At 39.3% G+C, this 25,379-nt stretch overlaps 1 protein-coding gene across 8 annotated transcripts in view; it reads right to left on the reverse strand.

Annotated features, from left to right (window-relative positions):
* The window catches only part of ppp1r12a (protein phosphatase 1, regulatory subunit 12A), a 58,296-nt gene extending 37,355 nt beyond the window's left edge, over positions 1–20,941 (reverse strand). For 4 of the 8 annotated variants that reach the window (XM_030149224.1, XM_030149222.1, XM_030149225.1 and 1 more), the window contains exon 1: positions 20,607–20,940. In XM_030149224.1, coding sequence (XP_030005084.1) covers positions 20,607–20,843 — 237 coding nt within the window. In that variant the 5' untranslated portion in view covers positions 20,844–20,940. Of the gene's footprint in view, positions 1–20,606 lie in introns of all 8 variants that reach the window. The other 4 variants (XM_030149227.1, XM_030149221.1, XM_030149228.1 and 1 more) reach the window with 3 other exon arrangements.
* Positions 20,942–25,379: the final 4,438 nt, after the last annotated feature.

The raw sequence follows: 25,379 nt of genomic DNA on the forward strand, positions 1-25,379 counted from the left end.
TTGAAATACCACATAGCATAGTACTGCTGATGGAGGCATGGAGGTGCTGTCCCATATGCTATTAACTTCAAACTAAACATCAGAGAACCTTGTGATCAGACAAGTAGAGTTGAGGAAAGATGTTTTTACCTGCTAGAACCAAAATGAAGACACTTCTTTTTTAGAAAGCCCTTGCTTTTAAAAACTAACCCTTAACTAAAATAACCAAAATGCTCACCAAAACACAATCATGCAGTATGTTCTCTTCTCACACCAAGCAGCTGATTAATCACTAAATTAAATCCACAAAAGTAACGAAACAATAAACACACACATGTGCTCTTCAGTCCTATCAATCCTAATTATTATGAACAGTGCCATTCTTTGGCACCAAGTGGGGGACAAGCTAGAGTCCTAGAGGTATGACTTAGGTCAGAGCAAACGAAAGCACTCTGAGGCATACCTGAATCAATTAACCACTATAATCATATGTGAAAGGCTATTTTAAATGAGGGTAAAGCATAGGCTTAGTTAATATATCACTGATTCTGTATCCAATTACAACAACCTCCAAAATATCTGCATTTCAACAATGCTGAAAAAATAAAAAAATTGGACAACTGGGATTTTCTCTTGTAACAACAAAACTATGCAGGATGTTCTTTTTTGCAGACGTCTCTTTATATGTAATCCATGTGCAAATTGCCATTACATATGTGTACATAGAGCTTTGGTGGGATCAACGCAGACATTTTTGGACTTTATTATCTACGTTTGTCGACTAAACAGATATTTATTATTCAGGTATGCGTATGGAGGAACACACAGATCAGCTTTACTTTGCCATATGCCTCAGAGGAGCAAGTGGTCAAGGAGGTCACATTTCTCCTCAACATCCAAAACAAGACAGGAGAGGAGAAGCAGTGTGCAGTCTTCACTCAGGATAGGACACACAGAAAAAGCCTGGGGTTAATAAGTTAACTTGCAACAAAATTCCTAAGTGAAAGGAGGACCTTGCTTGTAGAGTGTTTCTGCTGATATACAACCCAGCTAAGCCTAGTTTTTAGCAGTTACAAAATGCATGGACCTCTGGAATCACAGATTCACAAATTACATAAAGACAAGTAAAATCAAACTTTGCCCCCTCAACCCCTCACAACCGTCCCTGAACACTGGGCCTGTTTCCCTTGCTCCCCTGGTTGCTATGACAACAAAAACAGTTGACAGGGGAAACAGATACACTCACAATTACACAAACACACATAGGCTTCACGTTCAGGGCACACGACTATCTGGCTGGAATCCTTGTCCAAATTTGGGCCGTGTACAAGCCATACATGGCCAGGGCTGAAGAGCGCCTACAAAGGCCTGACTGAGCTTATCTGCTGGTGCGTATGTATGTGTGTGTGTGTCTGTGTGTGTGTAGGTGTTCAGACACTTTGACAATGTTTCCTCAGATGCAGACAGAATAATAGTTAAAATTGGTTCATCTGATTTTTTTTTTTTACATGGCAGATGGAAATGTACTCAGTGAAATGTCACCTTCATGAGCTCATGAGTTGCGGACAATGATGGAGCAACTCGGTCATAAATGATAGCCCCAGTATGTATTCCTACTCCAAGTGCAACGCAAATCTTGTGCTATTTTTACTATGGTATATCGTCCAATCTAATAACACAGTGGCTCACTGGTTAGCACTATCGCCCCACTGCAAGAATGTCCTGAGTTCCAGTCTCAACCAGGGCAGGGCCTCTATGTGTGGAGTTCACATGTTTTCCCTGTATTTGCCTGATGTGCAACACCCAGCATTTAAGTAGTTACCCTTTGGTTGATTTGACAGGTAGTTTTTACAAGTAGTCTGCTATGCTGATGCCAAGTCCATATTTTAATCTGTGTTGCAAAATGACATGGAATAGAGGACTGTTGAAGCTTTTTATGTCTCATCTGAAAACTGTCCTCCATACCCTCAAATAAATCCTCCCCCTCAGTCATAGCCCACACACTTATTATCTCTTCAAAGTCTTCTCCTTTTCTAAGAATGGAAACAAGCCCCTTAAGGCGAACTCAGTGCTGGTGGATGTGACCTCCTTCCTCAGTGCGTCACCAGTCGTCAACGACTGGCTCCGCCCAGAAGCTACTGGGGACCAGCAAAGGTAATCCTGTAATGGCAGTAATTGTCTATGGCGGACAGGTGCTAGAGTTTAGAACTGTATCAAGAGTGTGAAAAGTGCAAGAAGAGCATCGTTTTTGCCTAAACATCACCTGTGTATGTGATATGGGGGCAGCAAGGCAACAACAGGCCTTAATGACAGCAGGCCTTTATGCTCACACTCTCCTGATATTTATTCCTATGGTTAAAATAATTTTACAAAGACACAAGAACTTCCATCCAACCACAGGCAAAGCAATCACAAATGGTAGTGGAAGGAACTATTAACTGAAGTCATACTAAGAAACAATGAGGGCATAATTATGTCTCACACACCACAATCAGCCTCTGAGTGACATATAGGATCTGTACTCTGCTTGCTGTGAAAGATTTCTAATGAGTCACTCTCAAGCAGACACGTTGCCATTTAAACCTGTTTGGCCAGTGTTTCTGAGAGGGGGAGAAGAGTGGAGGCCTTGTCAAGCACGAAGGTAAGAAGATGGATGGTGCTAGACAACAGAAAAAAGAAGAAAAGCAGAACAAAAATATGAAACCAGAGAATTTTAGAGTAAGTTCAACACCGAACCAAATAATACATCCAAATCCAAATAAAGAATTCAATATTAAGCTACACCTTGTATACATGCCTGACATACTTGAATGTGTAAGGTTTTAATTTATCCTTGGGGTAACCCAGTTAAACATGAATTGACAAAGCCAGGCTTGCTGCAGTGACAGAAAAAAAAAAAATCTCTGGATGCCACAGTATACTGAACATTCTATGTATCCTGACTGTGTACTACGCAAGACTACCGATGTGTCCCCGTCACCATTTCTGATAAAAAGGTCCTCTCTAATGGAAACTCAGGCTTCTGGGAAGCTGACGTAACAGCAAAGAAAAAAAAATCAAATACTAACCTAATCAATGGGAACAGGATGCTCCATTTGATTGGTCGATAGAGTTTAATGTATGCTGTTTAAAGTGCAACCAGGTTCTGAAAAGAGCTCTGTCTGTCCACTAGGTTCTGTGGTATGTGTTGAGAAGTCCAGTAGATATGTAATAAGAAATAAACTGATATGAAAAAATCTCAGTAGTGGCCAGCTGGTGTCAAATATCCTATGTTGTCCTATGAGGATTAAAAAAACAAAACAAAACATAGTAAGACTATTCTCTCACAGGGAGAGACTGAACACTGAAAATTGAAATAAGTTTCATATCAGGTTGATGTCAGGTTTGAGTGCTGTAAATGAGAAACACCATAATGGATTCATTGTTTATATGATACAAATGCACAGTGCAGCAGGATCCAGCTGTGGAGTTTGATCCTGGTAGTTGTGACAGTCCACTTAGTATCTAATTTCACAACACAGGACTCATCTTTTCCAGCTCAACAAAACACGGGCTCTAAATCCCAAAATGTGTCATCTGTACTTACAAGCGGGTGTACTTTGATGGGAGCACGTTAAAATAAACACAATCAGTTACTGGACGTCAGCTTGTATTTGTCCCAAAGAACTAGCCTCAAGCACCACTTTATGAACAAGCAGGAAAGACAAACCTGTCCTCTTAGTCAGCCACAATTATTACCTTTTATTGTAAGAAGACATGTTAGATGGTAGAGCGGGTCGTCCAATAACCGAAGGGTTGGCGGTTCGAATCCCGCTCAGTCCATGTGCTGTTGTGTCCTTGGGCAAGACACTTCACCCTCCTTGCCTCCAGTGCTGCTACTCACACTGGTGTATGAATGTGTATGAATGTTCGGTGGCGGTCGGAGGGGCCGTAGGCGCAAATTGGCAGCCACGCTTCTGTCAGTCTGCCCCAGGGCAGCTGTGGCTACATATGTAGTTTACCACCACCACAGTGTGAATGTGAGAGCGAATGAATAATGGATCCTCTGTACGCGCTTTGAGTATGTGTTCATAGAAAAGCGCTATACAAATCTAAACCATTATTATTATTATTATTAAACACAAATACTGGCCTAACAAAAAAAAAAAAAACAGTATTGGTATATTCAAACATTATGAGACTTTGCTTTGCTTGATAAAAACAACAGTCAAATCCTGATTTTTAAAGGCTTTTAAGATGGTCTTTATGAAAACAAAGTCCTTCCTCACAGACTCCAGACAGGGCTGCTTATAGGCACTATGAACAGATTAACTCAATAAAGTGCCCCACACCAGCGGAGTTAAATATGGTGAAGATTAGAACAGAAACAATACAGTGCCATCATATAGACCTCTAATCCTAAAATAATATGGAGGAATTTAAGCCTTACTCCCTGCTAGCGGCGCAAAGAAGATGGGCTAAGCCATTCTCAGAGTGAGCCCAAAAATGCACACGACATGCACCTCAGAAAGGACGATGGTTTGTCACCATGACGACAAAGCCAAAAGGAGAACATGAGTTCAGACCTTGTCAGGCTTTTGGAAGAAACATAAATAAATAGAGAAAAGACTTCATTTCAGAAGCACACAGGGGTTGCTCAGACAGCCCCTGAAGACAGCGTAAAAAGACTGCTGTGTGACAACATCTAAAAACTGAAGTTGAAAGGAGCATCTCGAGGTACTATCTTAGGCATCATATTCAAATTAAGTGATTCTTACAATGTATTATCTATCACAAAAACCAGAGGACTGTATCTATGTGAACTATATAAAGTTATCCAGCAAAGTTACTTCCTTCTCCTGACTAGATGGCTTGACTGGACTTAACATGTTCACACCACATAGACTAATGTTGGAAATGTACATCCAGATGCCTCTTATTCCCTTACAGAAGGGACAGACAAAAACAAATGAAAAACTACAAGATTTGTTTATTTACTTATCAGAGCACAGAACTACAAGCACCTACCACCATTACACTAGTCATCACAAGCTTCACTCTTCGTTAACATGAAATTAACTCATGAGTCTACTACATCCTTAGTCAAACAGACAAATCTGACACCTCAGCTAAAGAACGTGAAAAACTAAACCCTTCTTGTTGTGATAAATGAGTTTAACTACGGCTGCTGTGTATACAAGGGGTAGGTTTATGTTAACTGGCCCTTTATGCAAGGAGCTCCGGGCTTAATTTAGCGGCACTCTAGATCAAGGAGGCACTCTAGGACCCCTCCCCTCCTCGACTTCCTTTAGTAGCATCCCAAGATGGCCAATTTAAGCACACTGCAGAAAGCTCTTGCATCTTTTAGAGCCAAGATTGACAGGGAACTCTATGGCATGGGCAGCCAAAACAGCATAGTGTGTTCATAGATTAACTATATTCAATGGCAACAATATTATTTGATACAGTACAGAAATTATACACATATATACTATTGGCCAAATAAGCAAAAGGCTGTGGCAGACAGACAGTATCAATAATTCACAAACTGCTCAAATATATGCCACCAACAATATAGGTAAAGAGTCATAATCAGAAGCAGAAAAGGTTAATACTCAATCAGGGAAGCCATTATTGTCATTTTTACATTTTTTATTTATAATTTATAATTTATGCTACTGTTGTTTCAGGTTCTAACCATAAAAAAAACCATCAAAACCAAAACTTTAAACAAAGACTTGAACTTTAAAAACAATTTGACAGTTACTGTGATGCTTATTGATAAGACTAATATGAAAAATCAACAACCCAACCCCTCATAATCTTTAAAAACAATGGACAAATACATCTCCAAGATACGCAAGAACCGGTTCATGAGTAGTGAAAACAAAACCAAATTTACAATCCTTTGACCCTACCCCAGAAAATTAATTGTATCGATAAGAACGCAACAAAAATCAAGCCTGACATGATTTTTAACATTTACAATACAAAAAAATTACACTGGATATGTATAATGAAGTAATACATCAATCTCTATATATACACACACACACGTATTACGCCCTGTTTATAGTTTTCAACATTCTTAGCAACATACACTATATTTCTCATACTGTTGAACTTTTTTTTTTTTTTTTTAAATCAATAACACAATCGAAACTAATATTTTGCCCCTGAGTGTTATCGGTCTGTACACATAGTTTAGGTTTGGGTTGTATTTGTCATTGGTGGTGAAAGGAATTTTGTTTGTGGTACTCAAAACACTGAAGAATGACATTCTTAACTCAGAAGCGATGACTTTCCAGAAACAATGGTCAGATTCCTCCTGATAATCAACAGACTTCAGTGTCAATACTTTTCATTCTGATTAATTCTGGGAAAAACAGCTGTGATGAGAAAGCTGCACAGAGATGGCAGCAGCTTCTGCAGCAGTCACTGAATGTAAAAATACAGAAACAACAAATCAAGAGGTTATCACAGGGATGTACGGAGGGCAGCTGTTCAAACCCTCAGACCTCAGAAGGTCTGAGCCACTCTTACTGCAGTTGTGATCAGGAGTTTGGCTTGGATCAAAGAGGATACAAATCCACAGGCGACACTGTACTCTTCACAAATCCAGACTATGGTGTGTGGATAAGAAAAGTAATATAACTCTATTTTCTCCAAGAAAGCAAATAAAACAAGTTCATAAACTAGAAAAGCATTCAAAGAGCGCAGACCTCCGCCAAGGCAGATCAGTACCCCCCCAATCACCACCAAAATTTAAATATTTGTTCCTTGTGCCAGTATCAACATTTCCTCAAATTTTCATCCAAATATGTCCATAACTTTTTGAGTTATCTTGCACACGGACAGACAGACAGACAGACAGACAGACAGACAAACCAACGCCGGCAAAAACATAACCTCCTTGGCAGAGGTAAAAATCTAATTCACTTGATAATTTATGGCATCCCTTGTAATTGTCTGCTGCCTTCAGAGAAAACTAGTGTCATTTTCCATTTTATGTGTGAGGGAAGAGGTTAACGGCCAGACATTGTTGTATCTGTCGGGAAACCCAAAACACTATTACTCCTATTTATTATGATGTAAGCTTCTAAACACTGCCAGCACAAAATAAAAACTTTTTTAGTTTTTCAACATAATGTCTCATATATTAACTCCAGCTACAGCTTCCAAATTTAAAGCTCAGTAAAAAGAAAAAAAAAAACCCCACATTATATGCTTTGCTTTGCATATGACTGTAGACGACAAAGCAGCTTCTTCTGGATCTCAGAACTGGTCTCTCTGTTGCTTTACTTTTCACCCTCCCCCTCTAGTAGTACAACTTTGCTCTGAAACCACCTAGTCAGTAAGCAGAAAGGCCCTGGACTAGCATACCAGTGGAGAAATTCCCAGATAAGTAATACTCCTAGCCTTGGGGCTTCAGGCATCAGCGCTCTAGCCACTCCTCATAGGCTACGTCATCAGCTCAGAGGCGCGCAGCCACTTCCACAAAAGGAATTCCTTCTTACCGCCTGCATGTAAGTATGAGTGCATTTGTGTACTAGAAAGAGAGGGACTGGAAATAAAATGAATTGAATTTGTAAAAGAGAATGAAAGTGTACAAGTGAGAGTGTGTGTAGTGGGAATGATCATTCTTTGAGGTAGTGTACGTAATGTGTAAGTGTGTGTTTACACCCAAGACAAAGAGCTCAGGGCTCCTGTGCATTTGGCAGGGTTCAGGAGGCCAGAGGGTATGAGGGGGAGGGTTAGACAGCTACAGGGCAACCAGCTGGGTCCCTCCACTAGATGAGCCCTGTTGGGAGCTGTAACCAGACTACACACACACACAAACACACACTCACACAAAGCCTCTGCCTTCAGTGCTTTTGCTGGTGCTGCTGGAGCTACTGAGGACGACCATATATGGCCCTGGGATTCCCAAGGAAAAAGAAGAGCAGGATTGAGGAAGAGGGGGGTGAAAATGCCGGCAAGATCGTAACTGTATGTTTCACCTGGGCTTTTGTTCAGCAGCCGAAACAATAGCCCCACTTAAGAGCCAAGTTTGTTTCCATGTGAGGGGTCCAAAGGCAAGAGGGGGCACCAGAAGGGGAGAGGCAGAGAGGTCAGATAGCCATGGAAAGATGGCAGAATACATCCTCTGTTGATATTTCCATATAATAGAACCCTTATGTGGAGGCTACTATTCACAGGACAGTAGATAGCTCAGTCAGCAGGCACTGACAGTCTCTGCTAAACAGGCCCTGAGTATGGTCCTCTCCCCCTGTGTACTGGCACTGTGTCACTGCTCATACCAACAACCTCTGAACTCTAGAGGTTAGATGGATAGTGCGTATGCCAGCGCATGCCCTGCAGGCACTGTAACATTCTATGGCCATTACCAGCACAAATATGGATCATTACCAGAGTAATGATAATGCTGCAGTTGCTCATACAATTTCACACAAAACAAAAACAAAAAATTGACTGACCAAATTTAGATGAATATACATGATTTTCATCTACAAAACAGACAGTTCAAGTAAAAGCAGTCAATGGCAGTACTTTCAATAGACAGAGGACATTTATCTTTGAAACTGAAGTTATGCTATACATGTATAAAATGGTATACACAGATGTCATGTCTGAAATCTGCATTTTATTACACACAGCGGAGTACACAGCTGTTAGCTGTGTGCATGCTTGTATGTACATCTTCGTTGGTCTAGCTGCAGTGATAGAAGCAGAGCTAGTGGAAGAAGCAGGCTCACTAGTGGAGCCTCAAAGAGGAAATGAGAAAAATAAACAGCCACTTCCTGTTCCTCTCTTGCCTGAAATCTCCAACACCCTGATCCCTCCTACCATCACCACATCAGTGAGGAAAGACAAGCAATAACCCTTTTAGGAATGAGCTTACAACTACACAGCGTAAGGAATCTTTCACTCTGACAAACAGGCCAATGCAGCCTCTTAATCATGGTCGTTTGTAACAGTGATCGTGACAGAATAGTGACCATGTATGAAAATAGTTGTTGATCAGTAATTTGCATCAAGGCAGTCACAAAGTGCAGACGCCTAAAAAGCTGATGTTGCCAGGTTGTTCCTTTAACAGAACGGAGACTTAAGCACTGCACACAAACTGTTTTGGGTATCTAAGCCAATGATGAGCGCATCAAAACCAAATGACCTTTCCCAGATCCAATTGTAGTTCTGGTCCCAAATAGACTTCTTTAACAAGTTTTGTCTTAAATGTTTTTGTCTGTTGTTAACTTATAATCCACATGAATATATGACCTCCCAAACAGGGATGCACTGATGTATCAGATTGGCATTGGTATTGGCTGATATCAGAGAATATTGAAGAAGGCATATACAGGGTTTGCACAAATTTTTCAAGGTCAAATTCAAGCATATTTCAAGCACTTTTAAGGGTTATTTTCAAATTTTTCCAGCACAGCACCTTATCGCTGTGGTAAAATACATATTTAGAGGAATACATATAGGCCTACTCAGGATGATTTTTCCCCTTTTATCAAAATGATGTACATTGTATTATACTATAAACATCTAAAATGATGTTTCATAATAGCAAAAAGTAAAGGAGAACACAAAGTTTTATCCAAAAGAAAAAGGGAAGACACTTGGCGTTCTTCAGACACACTCACACAAAGCCAAAGATTAAGATAAAAATGTACTTGGAGTTGACCTGAGAGCACCTGCTAATTTTCTTTTTTGACATAAAGTTTTATTTTTCAAAATGATTCACCTCTCTTTAAGTAGCTTTGGCTTGGCATCTAACGTGGCAGAGTTAATATGAAAAATAAATAACAGCCTAAACCACATCACAGAGTTAGAAGTGCAAGCACTTTCAAGAACTTAAACTAAAATTCAAGTACTTTTCAGACCTTGAAACATGGAAAGTCAAGCATTTTCAAGGACTTCAAGCACCCACCCTGCATATAGGATATCTTTTCACCAGTGGCAGTGGTAGAGTGATTTGTCTGTCATGTGATATTAAAGGTTTTTCATAATTCTGTATGTTTGAATCTGTGTGAAAAGATAACGTGATGACAGACTGAAAAACCTTAAAACTGAAACTACTTTTTACATTTATATAATGAAGACTTCTTTGTTCAAGGGATACATAAAAAACTATATAAAGAAACAGACAGTAACACCATTATTTGCACCGGCTATCAGCCAAGTTGTTATACACAATCAATGCATCCTTACTCTCAAACCCATATACTCAAGTGTTTCACAAACTGACAAATAACCCCGGTTATCAGGTTTAGGCAGTCAGAATATTGCAGATTGATTAAACTATCTGATCTAATAGCAATTTGTCGTCATCATTTTTTGTCTACTGAAGAACAACAATCCAATAGAACGCTTATGATGGTCAAGACGTGAGAATTTTTTTATTTCCATTTATCATAATGCCTCAATCTCAGCACAGTATTGTTGCAATGTCTTAATCCTCTATAGAGCATCCTGAGAGGTTGTGGTTCATTAATTATTCATTTAACAGTCTGTTAACATCTGAGCTCAATCGGACTCAGTGACCTGACATTTATGCTCTATAAAACATGTGACTCATATTGAAAACATTGTGATGACTTTTTCATTACAATGTTTTGAGAGACTATATGCAGGTGTCTTGTTTTACAAATAGTCTTGTTTTCAAAATGTGCACAAAAAAATACAACCTGTTTTTCAACAGAATTAGTTGATTTCTTTAATTAAAATAGCATGCCACTGCTAAAGACGCTTGTGAGAGATAGATTATGGTAAACATGTGTTGACTATGTGACATAGCAGTGGCTGCAAATTCTAATAATCATCTTACCTAACGCCCTAACGGGCAAGCAGTGAAACTGTGATTGTCCTGAGCAGTGTTGACAAATAAATCCCATTTTCATCATCGTCATCCTACTACATAATGCACGTTCTGTGTCTGTCCGTCCGATTGATGTTGCAGCACAGGAGGGCGTTTGTACGGATTTTCCTCACCCTTCACAAGCCCAATTGCCACCAAACTTGCCAAATGAATAGAAACATTACCTGACTATCTGCTAGGCACAATTTTATGTCCATATTCAAATGTTGTGAGGTATGCTGGGTGATTTTAGCATCTCATGCTATCGTATAATGGCACCACAGGTACAATGCCACTAGTTAATATAACAACGATTTAGCCAATCCTAAAATGCCTTTCAGCTACCCTGCAATTAATAGGTGATCAGTTTGGTTACAAATATTTCCATCTATTCATTACATGTCTTCTTACAGTGTGCAAGTAAAGAAGCATATCTAGATAACACAAAGCGAGGATTTTTGACTGACACATCAAAGTACTAAAGACTGGTCCTGGTCTATTTACTGGCACTGCTATGCCTCTACTGCAAGAGTACTGTTCAAATGCATTTGATCACAAAAACAGTACACAGCACCCCATGAATTTATTCAACATCATGGTCACTCTTGGCAAAGAAAAAACAAAAGAATATATCTTGAAATTATGGCTTTTAGCTGTTAATCAGATTATCATAATATAAGGTGGAAGCCATAACTGACAGTATATGCATGCCACTTTATGCTTAGTCCATTGTAGTAATAACAAGTCTACATTTTGTTTTGTGGGACAGCAGCCATGTTTTAGCCTCTCGTTTTGTCATCTAAAGATGCAACCATTTTGAGAGTAAACAGAAAGAATGTAACCTCACCCTCGCACAGACAACAAATTGACATGCGCTCTCTGCCTTAATTGTACTTGCTGCTCTGTAAGACAATGAGGAATTCACAACCTCTGTTCCAGGTGTTTTCAGTTCAAAAACAGCTCATAAAAAACACTCAGCATGAGACATGTGACTGCTGCCAAGCAAACAACAGTGGGATGGCTTTAAGAAGACCTGGCTTAAGTAAAAGACAGACACTATGTGCCACAGGACAGGAAAAAAAATGAGCTGAAGTCATCCCACAAACATTTCACAGCAGGTCAATACTATGCACTGCCTGGAAAAGTGGGGGCAGACAAAAAGCAAGTGGTAGGCATTAATCTGTGAAAGCACCTGGCAGGATTCTTCTTCAACCTCAAAACCCTATGATGCAGAGAAATACCCTGACGCATAAGAGATGAGCAACAAGGAAAGAGGCGCACACACTGACGCCATCGAAACACTTTTAGCAAATGGAGATAAAACATGGATAATTTGGTTCAACATCAAAATTTACTTAAAGCTGTTTTGCTATGACATCACCATGACTTCACTCCAATAACACTGTAGCATAGAGTGTCTGATGGGGCGCAACATAAAATGCACAATGGGGCAAGGTCAAGTCCATGTCTACTGTGGTGCAGTCTAGTCTGCTGAGCCCATATACGTGGCAGCAGGTTTCCTCTACTAAGGAATTCTCCTTACGACCCCGGGTGAACCAGTTCTAACCTGCAGCAACGCTCATTCGAAATACTTCAGAGATCCTTTATTCCTGCAGATCCTCTGGTGAGGATGCCTCAAGCATTTTATCCTGATACATCTTCTCTAAACACATTCATTGGAGATGCATATCATTAATTTAGATTAGGGTGGATCAAACCTTTTGCAATTTTACAAAAAGAAAATGTATAATTCTTTCAAGAAAGGTCAGCTGTTTTTATGGGTCATTTATCAAGCAATTTAACTTGCATACCATAATCCTTAAAAACAATGGCCCAAACCTTTATTTACCTCCTCTGCAGATGGCACCAGGTTTTGATATGAGCAAGGCTTCTACTAGCATTTGGTATCAAACTTTGTTTTGCCCCGCTGCCATTTGCAATGTTAAATATTAATACAAATTGCTTTTCTCCAAATACAGCTCTTCATTAACCATTACAAAATTAGAGGACAGAGACCATTCTATGCGTGCATTGCTTTTATTGTGTAAATGTTGTTTTCCTGTCACACTTGTAAATTTCTAACAAAAGAAACTTGTAAATTGCTGCAAGACACATCCCTGAAATGAGACTGGACAATGATACTTCAGGTGAGTGATGTGGTGTGTTTATAACAAATTTAGGCTAGTGTACTGTTGAAAGTATCCAATTAAATGTCTGGATGTGAACGTTGTGCTTAACTGGTCGAACAATACATGACAGGCACCACAAGTTTATGCATATTATTATTTACAAAGCCTGTAATTGAGAACCGGCTTCTATTCATGTGTGTCAACCTCAGCAACAGCTGAGCTAATATTAGTGATCCAGTTTGTAAAGGACTCTCAGTTTTGATTTGAGGAAATAATGTAATATATTTAGTGTATATGTTTGTTTTATAAAAACATCCGTTGTTCGATAACTACAAACTGAGGCTTCAAAGTGGCTGTCTATTTCAAAAGGTAATTTTGTTCTCTAAATGTAGTCTTCAGGGAAACAACACAGACATGTCACAATCAGCAGATGACCTGGCATGTTGCAAAGCATTGGCGCGCAAACACCACCAGAACTTCCTGCTGTTGATTATGGGGTTGGTAGAGAGGCTGAATGAAAAGAGTGAGAGAGGCCAGCCTGACAATGACAGACCTGCCAATTATACACAGGTAAAATGTGCCTCTTCTTCAATTCTAAAATTAACCCTCTCAGTCATCAAGCAGACTGAAGTTACATTAGTGCTTGCGTTCACCACTAACCACATTTTAGTACTGAATGATCTATACTGCTGTTCGAGAAAATTATGTTCAAGCAATATCCTCACATGTCTGGAAATATTCACTGAGCCAACGATTCTCACCCAGGTTTTCATATACCACAGGGGGTATTTCTGTCTGTATAGGAAACTTGACAAATATAATATAAATCCACATATACCCATTTCTTGAGGAGCAAAACCAACCAAATGTAATTACAATCCATTGCCATACTGGTCATTTTATAAGTGTACAGTAAATAACTTGTAAAATCAGTTCAAATTAGATGTTAGTTGTATTAGGGGGTGCAAAACAGTACTGAGCTATCTACCTGGGATTCTGATAAAGCTATTCAAATATTAAGCAAAAGTCTTTCATACACTAGACATCAAGAATAATACATGTTAAGAGGGGTTAAACTGTTAGCTTACTACGGTTTAATGTAGTTTATAAAACACTTATGTGCAACTAGCAAGAGAACAACTACAGATCTTTAATGTGTGGGGAAAGGGTCTACTAACTGCATTTTGTTGTCAGTTCAAGCAAAAACAGAAAGCTGCATAAATTAATACAAGCAAAGGTATTACACATATATGGATATAGAGTTACGTTGTCACCCTAAACTAACACATTTCCTATCTCAAAATGAGGTGTGACTGTACATTACTCATGTGATTTGATATGGTTAAAAAAAAGACATTTTTCAAAATCACAGCAGAAAACACACCATGTATTCTGAATTTTTACATTTATGCTTTGTAACTTCTGAAAATATTTTTGATATTTATATATCATGTATATCATTTATCCAAGGGAAATGCAAGAGCTTTAACCAGGAAGTTGTAGTTGTAAGTTTACATTTAGTGTATGGTCCATATGAGCAGAACTTAACAGGCCAATAAGGGGTACTAGAGTTTGCATTATCTAATTTCACTGTGAGGTTACACCAGATGACAAATGAGAATCACTGCCTAAACTAGACTGAACTAAAGACCTCTACTGTTGAGGCCACAGTAATTTGCTTGCTGTCCCCTGAAGACTGTAATGATGTTTATGAAACCAATTAGTAGAGAAAATTAGGAATAATGATATCAAGATACTACAATAAAGTTTAAGAAAATGAAATTATCAGTCTGTATAGAGGACATCATTTAGAACCAGAGAGAATAAAAATGGCCAGTCTTTCTAGGCCAGCCCTGGAAATATTAAATAAAGACCAGACAGGAAGATAATATGAAGTGAAATCATAATTGATATCATTATGTTACAGAAAATAAAATAAATAATAAACCAAAATTCAAGAATAGGCTGTTTGGTCCAGACAAAGAAAAGTACAATTTAGGGCATCTAGATTCAACTCTATAAATTATTAAGTAGTATCTTAATGTATTCTGCAGCATGTTAGACATGCATGAGCAGCAGCTGCAGACGACTGCTACTGTATGGCAGACAATAATAATAACAAAGACGCTGAAAGCCTTGTGCAACCTTTTCCAGGAAAAGCAATGTGAAAGCAGGCATCTTCTAAAAGGGGCTGATATTAAACTGCTCAAGACCATACAAGTCATACTGTTAAGCACTGAAACATCTTACCATTAACACCTCGTAATACTATCCTGTTACTTTTCGATTCAACGTTATTTACTTTGATGTAGAAACTGAAGCCCATGTACAGTTCTGGTGATGTCAGCAGAAGAAACTACTAAGAGACTTGATGCATGGATACAACAATTTAAAAAAGACACTCCAGCTTTGGACAGAGCCACCAGACACCTCTACACACCAAAGCATGCTATGTACTTTATTCAACAAAATGGTCAAGCTCATCAGATCAAGTTGCCAGTATGATAGTACCCAAAGAATAGGCCACTTGTAGTATTACATCGACAATTTAATGAAATGCCGCTTATCAATGTCGAGCTGAAGGATACCAGAACCTAAGCGAAAAGGTTTGAGATAGTATATCAACTTTATCAAAATTACAGTAGGCTCCCTGGTTCTACACATAAGAAAAAGATCACTGTTACATCTTGGAGGTTTATTTATTAAAGCTTTGAGGTAGCAATGTCACCTAATCCTCAAAATATGGAAGTTAAACATCATAAGACATTAAGGTTATTATCCAGTAGGGAATAGCCATTGTTGATCTTTGTTGCACAGATAGAAAACAGCCAATGGATTTTTGTATTTGTTTGTTTGTTTATTTGTTTCGAATATAATATTAAAACCAAACCACAAAAAGATTTACACAAAAAGAAAGAAAAACATTCTAACTAATTGCATGATGAAAACACAATATTACCACTACCTCCATTATGGATTTAATTTTGGTATCAAAATAATAATCAATGCCTGGATACACTGGTTATTTCAAATAAGGTTTATCATCAAGTAGATCCTGAAGGTAAGATCAAAAAAGCAGTTCTTAATAAAACTTTTCTCATGTGTGTTATGTAGACTAGTAGAACAGGTGAGAGTAACAGGGGAGATGCTGTGGTACTGCAGTGTGATGCACACATTTTGCCTGTCTCAGTCTCTCCACTTGAGATGGCAGGATTTTCTCCCTTGGCCAAAAAGACAGAAGGCTTAGGGTCTGTAAGAGGATGCCACAATACCATTTTTAGGAGAGTAAGAACATGTCAAAGGCATTTCTTTTTTGCTCCTCTCACCAGCCAACTGCAAGTCACAGGCACAGCTGAGAATCCCAGGATCAGGGCTGTAGCGAGATCCACAGCAATTATGTAATGTGTTAATATGACTGATGCTGTTCTGCATAAAAAGAAACACAAGTCATCTCAACATCTTCCACCACATGTTCTGCAATTGTTCCATTACAAGATTCATGGAGTTGATTCTCATTTCGAACTGCTGAGCACTGCCAAAGACAGTTTCTCTGTTCAGTCTGTTATGCAACTCCCACTCTGTACATGCAAATCCACCAACACAAGTGACTAGCAACCTTCCCTGAGTCGTTGTCATGGAGACAGTGCAAGATAATGTTCATAGACTCAGGGCCATAATGAGGGTGTGTAATGTCAACAGACCAAACTCATTGTAAAACCTTACTCTGACATGTTAAGCTGAGCCCTGTCACCTTGGTCATGGGGATCAGCAAAGGCTATGAACACTAAAGGAAAAAGTTCAGGTGTGGGTCAGCGGGGAGATTTTCTTGTGTGAAGCGACAAGCCTTGGTTACCTCCATACTAATTGCCTTGATGAAGCTCAGTGGGCAACAGTCAGCTGGGCTTTGGCATCGTATGGCGAGACGCAAAGCGAGAGAGAATGACTAGAGGGGAGGGGTTTAAGTGACAGCTGAGGAATGTCTGCTCTGCTCTCTCTTTGCCATGGTTTCCAACGACTGTCATGTGAGGAATGCATGGGCTAGGACGACAGGACTTGGAATGCTACCCTCTGAGACAAGTTTAGCCGCTGGGATCTCCGCTTGTCTACTGAACCCCTGTTCACTTATGGGCCCTCTGTACTGTCCACCTGACTCCATAGAGTCTTTGTTTGAGTCAAGAAAATGAGCCAATTATGACAAAATAATGCAGTTTTTGTCCTTATCCCATACTACAGTTTACATGCTATATGAGAAGAATTATTCCAAAATAATTAATCAACAATCCCCTAAAATGCTGCTACCGCTTCACCTTCAACTAGATGTTTACCACAGATGGTGAACATGTTCAGCCCTTTTAACAAAGCCTACCTCTTTTATTCTGTCTGCCACTTTATTGAAAAGGTCTTCATCCTGATACTTACACATGAATACATCCAAAACTCTGTTGATTTGGATGTCTCTCAAAAGTTTTAAAAGTATGTATATTTTTTCCTCCGAGAAGTAATGTGGGTTCTGCTTTTACTTGACTAGTTTGTTTGTGGACAAGACACATAGCTTACTGGCAAGTGCCTGTGTGATTCAAATTACAGAAAAAAACACTGAGGCACATATTCCATTTGCACTGTTTACATGTCCATAAAATGCACCTATAACTTGAATATCAACATATCTCACTTTCCAATTGGAAAATATGTAAAACTACATAAATTGGAAGATGTTGCTTTAATGACCCATATCAGTCAGATTATTGTCATATTATTCAGAATGATGGTGGAATATTAATATGAGTGTAAAAATAACGAGTGGAATATACCAAAAATATTAAGGCATGCTTGCGTGTTTCTATACATAAAACCTGGGGGTGCACATTATTTTACTTACAAAAACACATCACTAACAACCACCATATGCACTAGAGAGAAAGATGGATTATCTGCATTGTGAATCACACCATAAAATGACAGCCAAGGAGAATATGTTTACAGGTCGTTCAGCAACAAGTCATTTTTAATGTGACAGAAGGTCCATGACTCATATAGAAACACAACCTCTAGCCTAAATGTGAGATTATGCCAGGCCTGTACTACAAAGCAGAGCTACAGACTCTGAGTCATACCCAAACTTAGTATCATCCTCTTGAAACCCAGTTAGGGGAACTTGCGGCAGCTGTATTTATAACCCTGCACTGGTCACCAGCACTGGGATATGATATTGCTGCTACCAGTAAAGAGTGAGCCTTCATGTAATAACATGACATACATTTCAGCAAAGCTGGAATGAATCATTTAAAAGATTATCTTACTATAGCTCATTGCAGATACAGGTTCAATGGTCATGCTCAGAAGAAACTAAACCGACTGTTTTTCCAACACTGCAAACTTGCTCTGAGGGAACTTTAGTGGGTGTAGCACATTTTACACAGATCCCTGTATTGCCTACAACTCCTTTGTAAGACCCCACAATCCAGGGATCACATGTTGGCCTACATCACATACACACTGCCTCTTGTATCCAGAGATGGTTAGGTCTGGAGAGCAGCACAGCAAATTCTTTCCTCACTCTAGCTCATCCTTGGACATCAGCCCAAAAAAAGGCAACGTTTCCACCCAATGAGTTTGCGCAGGGGGTCATTCTAATTCGAGATTTAATTATATCCGACTCTGAGTAGAACGAACGGTTGATTTAACAACACTGTCCAATGTAGTCACTACAGTTTTTGATAAAAATTAAAGCGCTTATTCACAGATAAATCTGATGACCTATCTCAGAAAACCTGCTTATAAAATGGTTATTGTGTGTAACAGAGTTTTGGACGCCAGACATAAAAGCAAGCTTACTACAATGCAGCAACATGATGCACATGTATTCAGGTTTACTAGACTAGACATGTGGACATGAGTAATGAGGTGACATCACTGAAGATGTATGCCAGCCCAGTGTCAGTTTCCCCAGTGGTCTGTGTTAAATACAACTAAGTGTAATGTTCTGTAAACATATTCTGTCAGTGACGTGACACTATCGAATGTCATTATACGATGTTAACCAATCTATAAACGTAAAGGATTTAACAAGCATTACCCTGAAACAAGTATTTATGATAAATATTGGTTTGCTGATGCTGTGTGATGTTTTGCCGAGTAACAGAAAGCAGTAAAAACTCCGGCATATTATATGTCTAAGAAGAATAAAGTACAACTGAGGGGTTTAGGTCAAATATGGAGCATTACACAACATGAAAACCACAACAAAAATTCAGCTATGGGCTGTACACGTCGTATTACTAATACGGAACTTTGAATAACAATCTAGTTTTCAAGGCATAACTAACGTTTGTATGTGGGTGAACCCCGGCTGAACCCAGACATACCATGACTCTCGTTACTGTAGCTACATAAACCGTGATGAAAGCCACGGTCGTTTTACACTTAGATTTGATAGTTTATTAAAGTCATAAATCAGACAATTGACTGTTTTAGTATATAAAGGCCGTATACGCATGTTGCCGACTACCAACACCCAAAAGCCGCTGTTATTTTCACTGTCTAATTGTGGGAATGGAGAGGCTAATAATTGTAGCTACCGTGGTTAGCGGGCAAACAGCTAGCTAGGTACTGCTGACATTCTCGTCAAACTACTAAACCAGCAATGAGCAAATGGTTCCGGTGAAAACGTCAGACAGCAGGGTTGCTGAACATTAGTTTTGTAAACCACAAGTTACACGCCGACGCTGTTATTACATTGATCAAACGAATGAATTAACCTTAGCTAACTTTCCAAAACAGCTAACGAAGCGTAGCTTAGCTTGCTAGTATAGCATTAGCATATATTTCGTTTGGCTACGGCTGCGCTAGTCATTTACCGCCGATTGCTCCATTAACAAACTTCAACAAATGTTCAAAATACTGCTGACTTTAATGTAAACATTATAGAACAGTGACATGCTGACAGGGCCTCGCAAATACTGCATTAACCTGTAACCAAATGACGTTGTAACTAACTAGCTAGCTCCAGCTTCCTCTCCAGAGAGTAGTCAGAATCGCGGTGTAGGATTTATCAACAAAACGACTTCTGCTTGCTAGCCAGGGTCTAGCCATGACTGTGAGATACATTTTGTCCCGACAGAGTAACTCAATCAATGACAACATTTAAATTACGCTGCTGGCATCACTCAATCACAGCATTTCGAACCGAAGCTATGCGTAAAACCTAAAAACATTGATGGGCGCTTTCTAAGTTGTAATTTACAACATTTATGGTTCCACGTAACGATCTGAACGACAGCAACACAGCAAATAGACTGCACCTACTGACTGGGGATAGACACCCAAGCTAGTTTACTGAAGCAAGAAGTAGTTCCGAAACCGAAGCACTTAACTTTGTTGCTTATTGTCAATTGCACTCCAACAACTGCGTGCATAATTAGGACACTTCTAGATTTCAGTATCCCATAAGCAAGCTCGGAGGAGGCAAGTGTGTTTATCTGTATTCTGCGTCGAAATGGACGGGTGTGCTAGGTAGGTAAACAACGGGATGAGTATGGCTTCCATTTGACAGGTGTTCCAGGACAAGCAGTTGCTAGCAGCCAAGCGATATTTATGTTCAGGGGTGCAGGTAGTGTACTGACTGACGGTCACAAGTAAAGAAGGCTAACACCAACCTGGTGGAGGGCGGTGAGACCGTCTACATTGGCGTAGTTGATGTCAGCGCCCCGGTCAAGCATTCGGAGCACCTCCTCGGTATCGCCGCTTGAGCAGGCTGCCAGAAACACGGCGCCATCATCGAACTTCACCTTCGTCTTCTTCTTTTTCAGAATAGGAGGCTCCAGGTCTGTTTCCGAGCCCAGCCATCGCTTTAACTGTTCGTTCCTCTTCTGCTTGGCGTCCGCCATCTTCATCCCCCTCCTGTCTCGGGCTTCTTATCTTTCTCCGAGAGAGGATATACTTTATAGTGCCACTATCCCACAGCGCACTGGGGCGTGGGAAGGGAGGGCTGGGGAGGAGGGGGGAGCAAAGAGAGAGAGAGAGAGAGAGAGAGAGAGAGAGAGAAAGAGAGAGAGAGGACGTCTGGATTGTTTTCCATAATCTCGCGAGAACTGGAGCCCAGTAGCTGCAGTATAACGTCATCATCAGCAGATTATGAGGGGAGAGTGAGCAGGGTAATCCCTTATAGACCGTGTACACCAAATAAGACAAGAGCACTTGAAAATATTACATAACAGCCAACTCACAAGCATTAACAGGAAGAGGCACAGTAGACAGTAGCATGTCTGCATATCTCCTATCCTCTCTTAATTTACAAAATTACATTACACTGACTATTGTTCTTTTGTGTAATGTGTTGACAGATTCTGTGATTCACATTTATTCATGCTTCACCGTTCAGTTAACCATTTAGCCTAATAACATTTTCCAAAAATGAACTAAATAAAGGTAAACGCATATTAGACTGAATGAACAGTTTTAAAAAAAAAAAACCCTAATGTCTCCTCTCAGCTGATGGACTTGCTTTGTTGTCATAGAAATGGTTCAAACAAAAGTACAGTGCACCATGTGACCAAAGTTATTTGAAGGATGTTCAACATATTGGCGACTGCTAAAAAAAAATGTAATGATGAAGTGTAAAAATGAACTTTTGTCCCTTCTGCCCATGATGTAACATTTATCCTTAGTTGGTAGTGTAGTTTACCTTTTTTTTCTACATGGATGCAACTTTTCTTTTCTCACTTCAGGAAATAGTAGTCAGCCATCCCAGTTAAACAAACCTCCAAGTGTCTATCCAATAAAAACACAATGCTCAGCCTTCTTACCACAAAGTAGCAGTAATAATTTGATGGTTAACACTTGAAGTCAGAGGAATGCCTAGTAGACTCAAGCAACAGGGTGGTCTAGCTCAATCTGGAGTTAAAACAAGGTGGCCACGCATAAAATGTTTTTTTTTTTTTTAATATATTTTATTTTGGCACCATCGTGTGTTATTGTTGGCGGGTACCCATGTGTACACAGCAGGGGGTGCGGTATTGCCTCCTCATATACAGGTTGTGGGTATGAAGTATCTAGCCACACTTTTTCTTTTTAAATGGAAGTGTCATTACAGATTATAATGGTATTATTCATGGGTTTATAAACATTGACAAGTATAAAAGTACATTGCTTGTGCTAGCTTTGATACCACCTATTTAATGAACTCAAGGTTGACATTCTGAATAACAACCTGTTCAAGCAGAATCATTATCAAAAACATTTTGTTCCATCAAAAGGCCACCATGAGAAAACCTGCTTCCCAAAGTTTTTCATTTTAGGGCAATTGTTTATTTCTCTGACACAGAATGTAGACTGTTTTATAATAATTTATTGCTGACAAATGCGGCAAATAAGGCTTGGACTACATGGGATTCTGTGCCAGAACAATATGGTTAAGACAAACAGATGATGAGCAACTCAGCTAATGCTGATCATTAATGTTACAGAAATGTCATGGGAAAACACAGTGGTTGTAGTGAGTCATAGGAACAGTGGAACACCAACAGCGTCAGTGTCAGGAAGCTGTTGGCCAGAGGTTTCACTATGCTGATATCAGGAAGGTTTGAGGGAAAGTGATGCGTAAGCTGCTGTTCAGTGGAGAAGGGCCGACCTTAGAGTGACTGGCAGCAAGTTGTGGGCCAAATTCTGCTTGGAACATAATAATAATGTGTGTATTTCTTTGTGTATCTCTGTAATACACACGTTAAACCCAAAAAGTTGTTTATCAGACACCTTTTGTCCACTGACTACAGGAAAAAGAAGTTATAATGCCAGAATTGCATTTTAATAACCTAGGATGCAAACATTTCATTGAGAATTTATTGGTATCTTATTGCATATAAAGGGATGTTCAGACCTTTCCTTCAATAACATGAAAGGTAGATTAAAAAAAATCTTTTGCATGTTCTCTTGACTCTGATAAAAGTGTGCGAAAAGTCTACACAGTGATGCCAAATGAGTTTGTTTTTAGACAGGGGATACAATGCGTGGTGTAGAGCTTTCATTACCAATTGCTGTTACGATTCAAGTCTGACTCTATTACTCTTCTCAGTCATCATCATCTGACACCATCTGTCTATATTTAGTCTTTTTTTTTTTTTGACAGAAAGAAGAGAGCTGTAGAGAAAAGGTGGTGTAATTTCTGTGTGTAATTGTAACTTTTTTCCCCCATATTTTCATTTCTAGGAGTAATAATGATTACCATTACCTCTCACATGCAGTACCTGGGAAAATAAAAGACCCTTAAGATACAGTGTATTGGATGCTGTGTATTTTTTTTAACCGTACATCTCTCTAAACCTTGTCTTAAATCTCAAAACAATCAGTAGTTATGTAACAGGGGCCACTGGTTGCCTTTCAGGGCATGGAAACTATAGACTTATACTTCAGCTTATACCATAACAAACATCTTGAATGTACAGCAAAGCATCCTGTTTATGTTCGTTGTGTTACTCTAGTAACATCTGTATTTACCACACTAATTATGAAACCTTTCAAGATACAACAATACATGCAACATCCATTAAGTGAATTAGTAATTGGGACATTCATTAACTAACTTTCTTTTGCCTCTTTGCAAATAAACACAGTCTACATCTACATCTATAAGGCTGACAAAGACCAGTATTAAAGTAGAACAAATGTATTAGGATACCATTGTGTGAAATTAACCAGAGACAAAGCCATTTGTCAGTACTACTTATTTGTGATTTTATATGGTGGTCTTGCAGCAGTTTATGTGTCATGAGACTTCTAGTCAAACCAATGTCTTTCATTATCGTTCATTCATCGTGATCTCTGATGACTATTTGCCATTGTTCCTGTCCCTGGAGAGTATAATAGTATCAGGGAGTGACTCAAGTATATCAATACCACAATATTACTCTGGCACACTCTCAGTGTTTGCCTTCAGCTGCAGAGACATGCATGAGGTACAGTAGCTGAACACAACAAAGCCAAAAGTCACGTCATTGTAGCTGGGGTCCTTGTTTCAGACAGAACTGTTCTCTGGTGCGGCTTCTGAAAACATATGAGGTGTGCAAGTTAAGTGTTCTGGAAAAACAGCTGGAGGATGTGGAGGACCTTTTGTATGCTTGTTTACACATACAGCTGTGGAAAAAATTAAGTGACCACTGCAATTTCCTCTGAAATCAGCATGTATGACAGCTATTCCATTTTTGTGTCTGTTGAATTCCAACACAAGCACACATTATTCTACTTAATAAACACCTGATCCATGTCTTACATAAAAAGAAGTATAAAAAATACTACTGTGGCCATCACTATCTTCTTGAAACAGGACTAGCTGGGTGGCAAAAACAGTGCTATTAGTACCACAAAAGTAATTGGAAAACTACTCGACTTCTGCTCTGACAATGTTCCCAAACTAAAAAAAAAAAAGTTCATTTTACTCAAACACATACCAATAAATGGTAAAATCAGAGAAAGTGATAATTTTGCAGTGGTCTATTATTTTTTTTCCATAGCTGTATGTTTTAGAGATGGTGGGCAGGTTAAACTATGTTAACACTGTGAGTAATCTTATGTTAAATGTTATATCGCATGTGAAGTGTGTACTGTATGGAACGCACCGCCACATGCATGAAACCTGAGGCTAGCCAAATGACTCAAGATAGATTACCATGCAGCTGGTAATAAACAACATAAAATGAAGTTAAATATTTCTTTTTTTTCCAAAAACATTTTATTGTGATCCTTATTGACATACCTTAATCATATTTTATTCCATCCCTATTCAATATCAAGACAAAATAATTACTCTGACAAGGTGTTTATTCAGTCTTACTAAATGAAACGAAACAAGAATGGGAAATTACCTCATGTTCATTCAGTAACTGTATCCATCAAACAGCATGTCAGTGCAGGTGACCCAGACAAGCAGCACTCACAGTGGGGTGGCAGTGAAGTGAGGACAACTCAGTCACATCTGAAAGAAGCCAGACTCCCCACTCCTATGCTCCCATGTCACCTAATGCCTGTTGTTGGCGCCTGTAACAGTGACACACTCATCTCCTCTCCAAATTGCAAGTCCAGGCAACAGCACTATCGAGAAGACAGAAATAGTCATGCTTTGATGTTATCAGAAGAAGTCTAAAAAGTGATGTTGAGAAATATCCTGGCAGTGCCGGCTCAACCCTTTAGACTCTTTCAATTAGTCAGCTGTGGACTGAGAGGCCTGCACCGACCTGTGGTACCAGGTGAGAGTTGGCAGGTGTAGAGATGGTGAAAAGCCTGATTCCAGTGAAATCCATGAATATTATTCCCAGAAGCATACAACTGTGAAGCAACAACCCTACGGTGACATCACACTTTGGTCTGGATTCAAACCTCCATCCATCACTGATAAACAACCCACAGTTTGACTGCATGTTAACTATGAGTAGAACTTC

The sequence above is a fragment of the Sphaeramia orbicularis genome, chromosome 12, assembly GCF_902148855.1.
Source record: "Sphaeramia orbicularis chromosome 12, fSphaOr1.1, whole genome shotgun sequence".
Lineage (NCBI taxonomy): Eukaryota > Metazoa > Chordata > Actinopteri > Kurtiformes > Apogonidae > Sphaeramia > Sphaeramia orbicularis.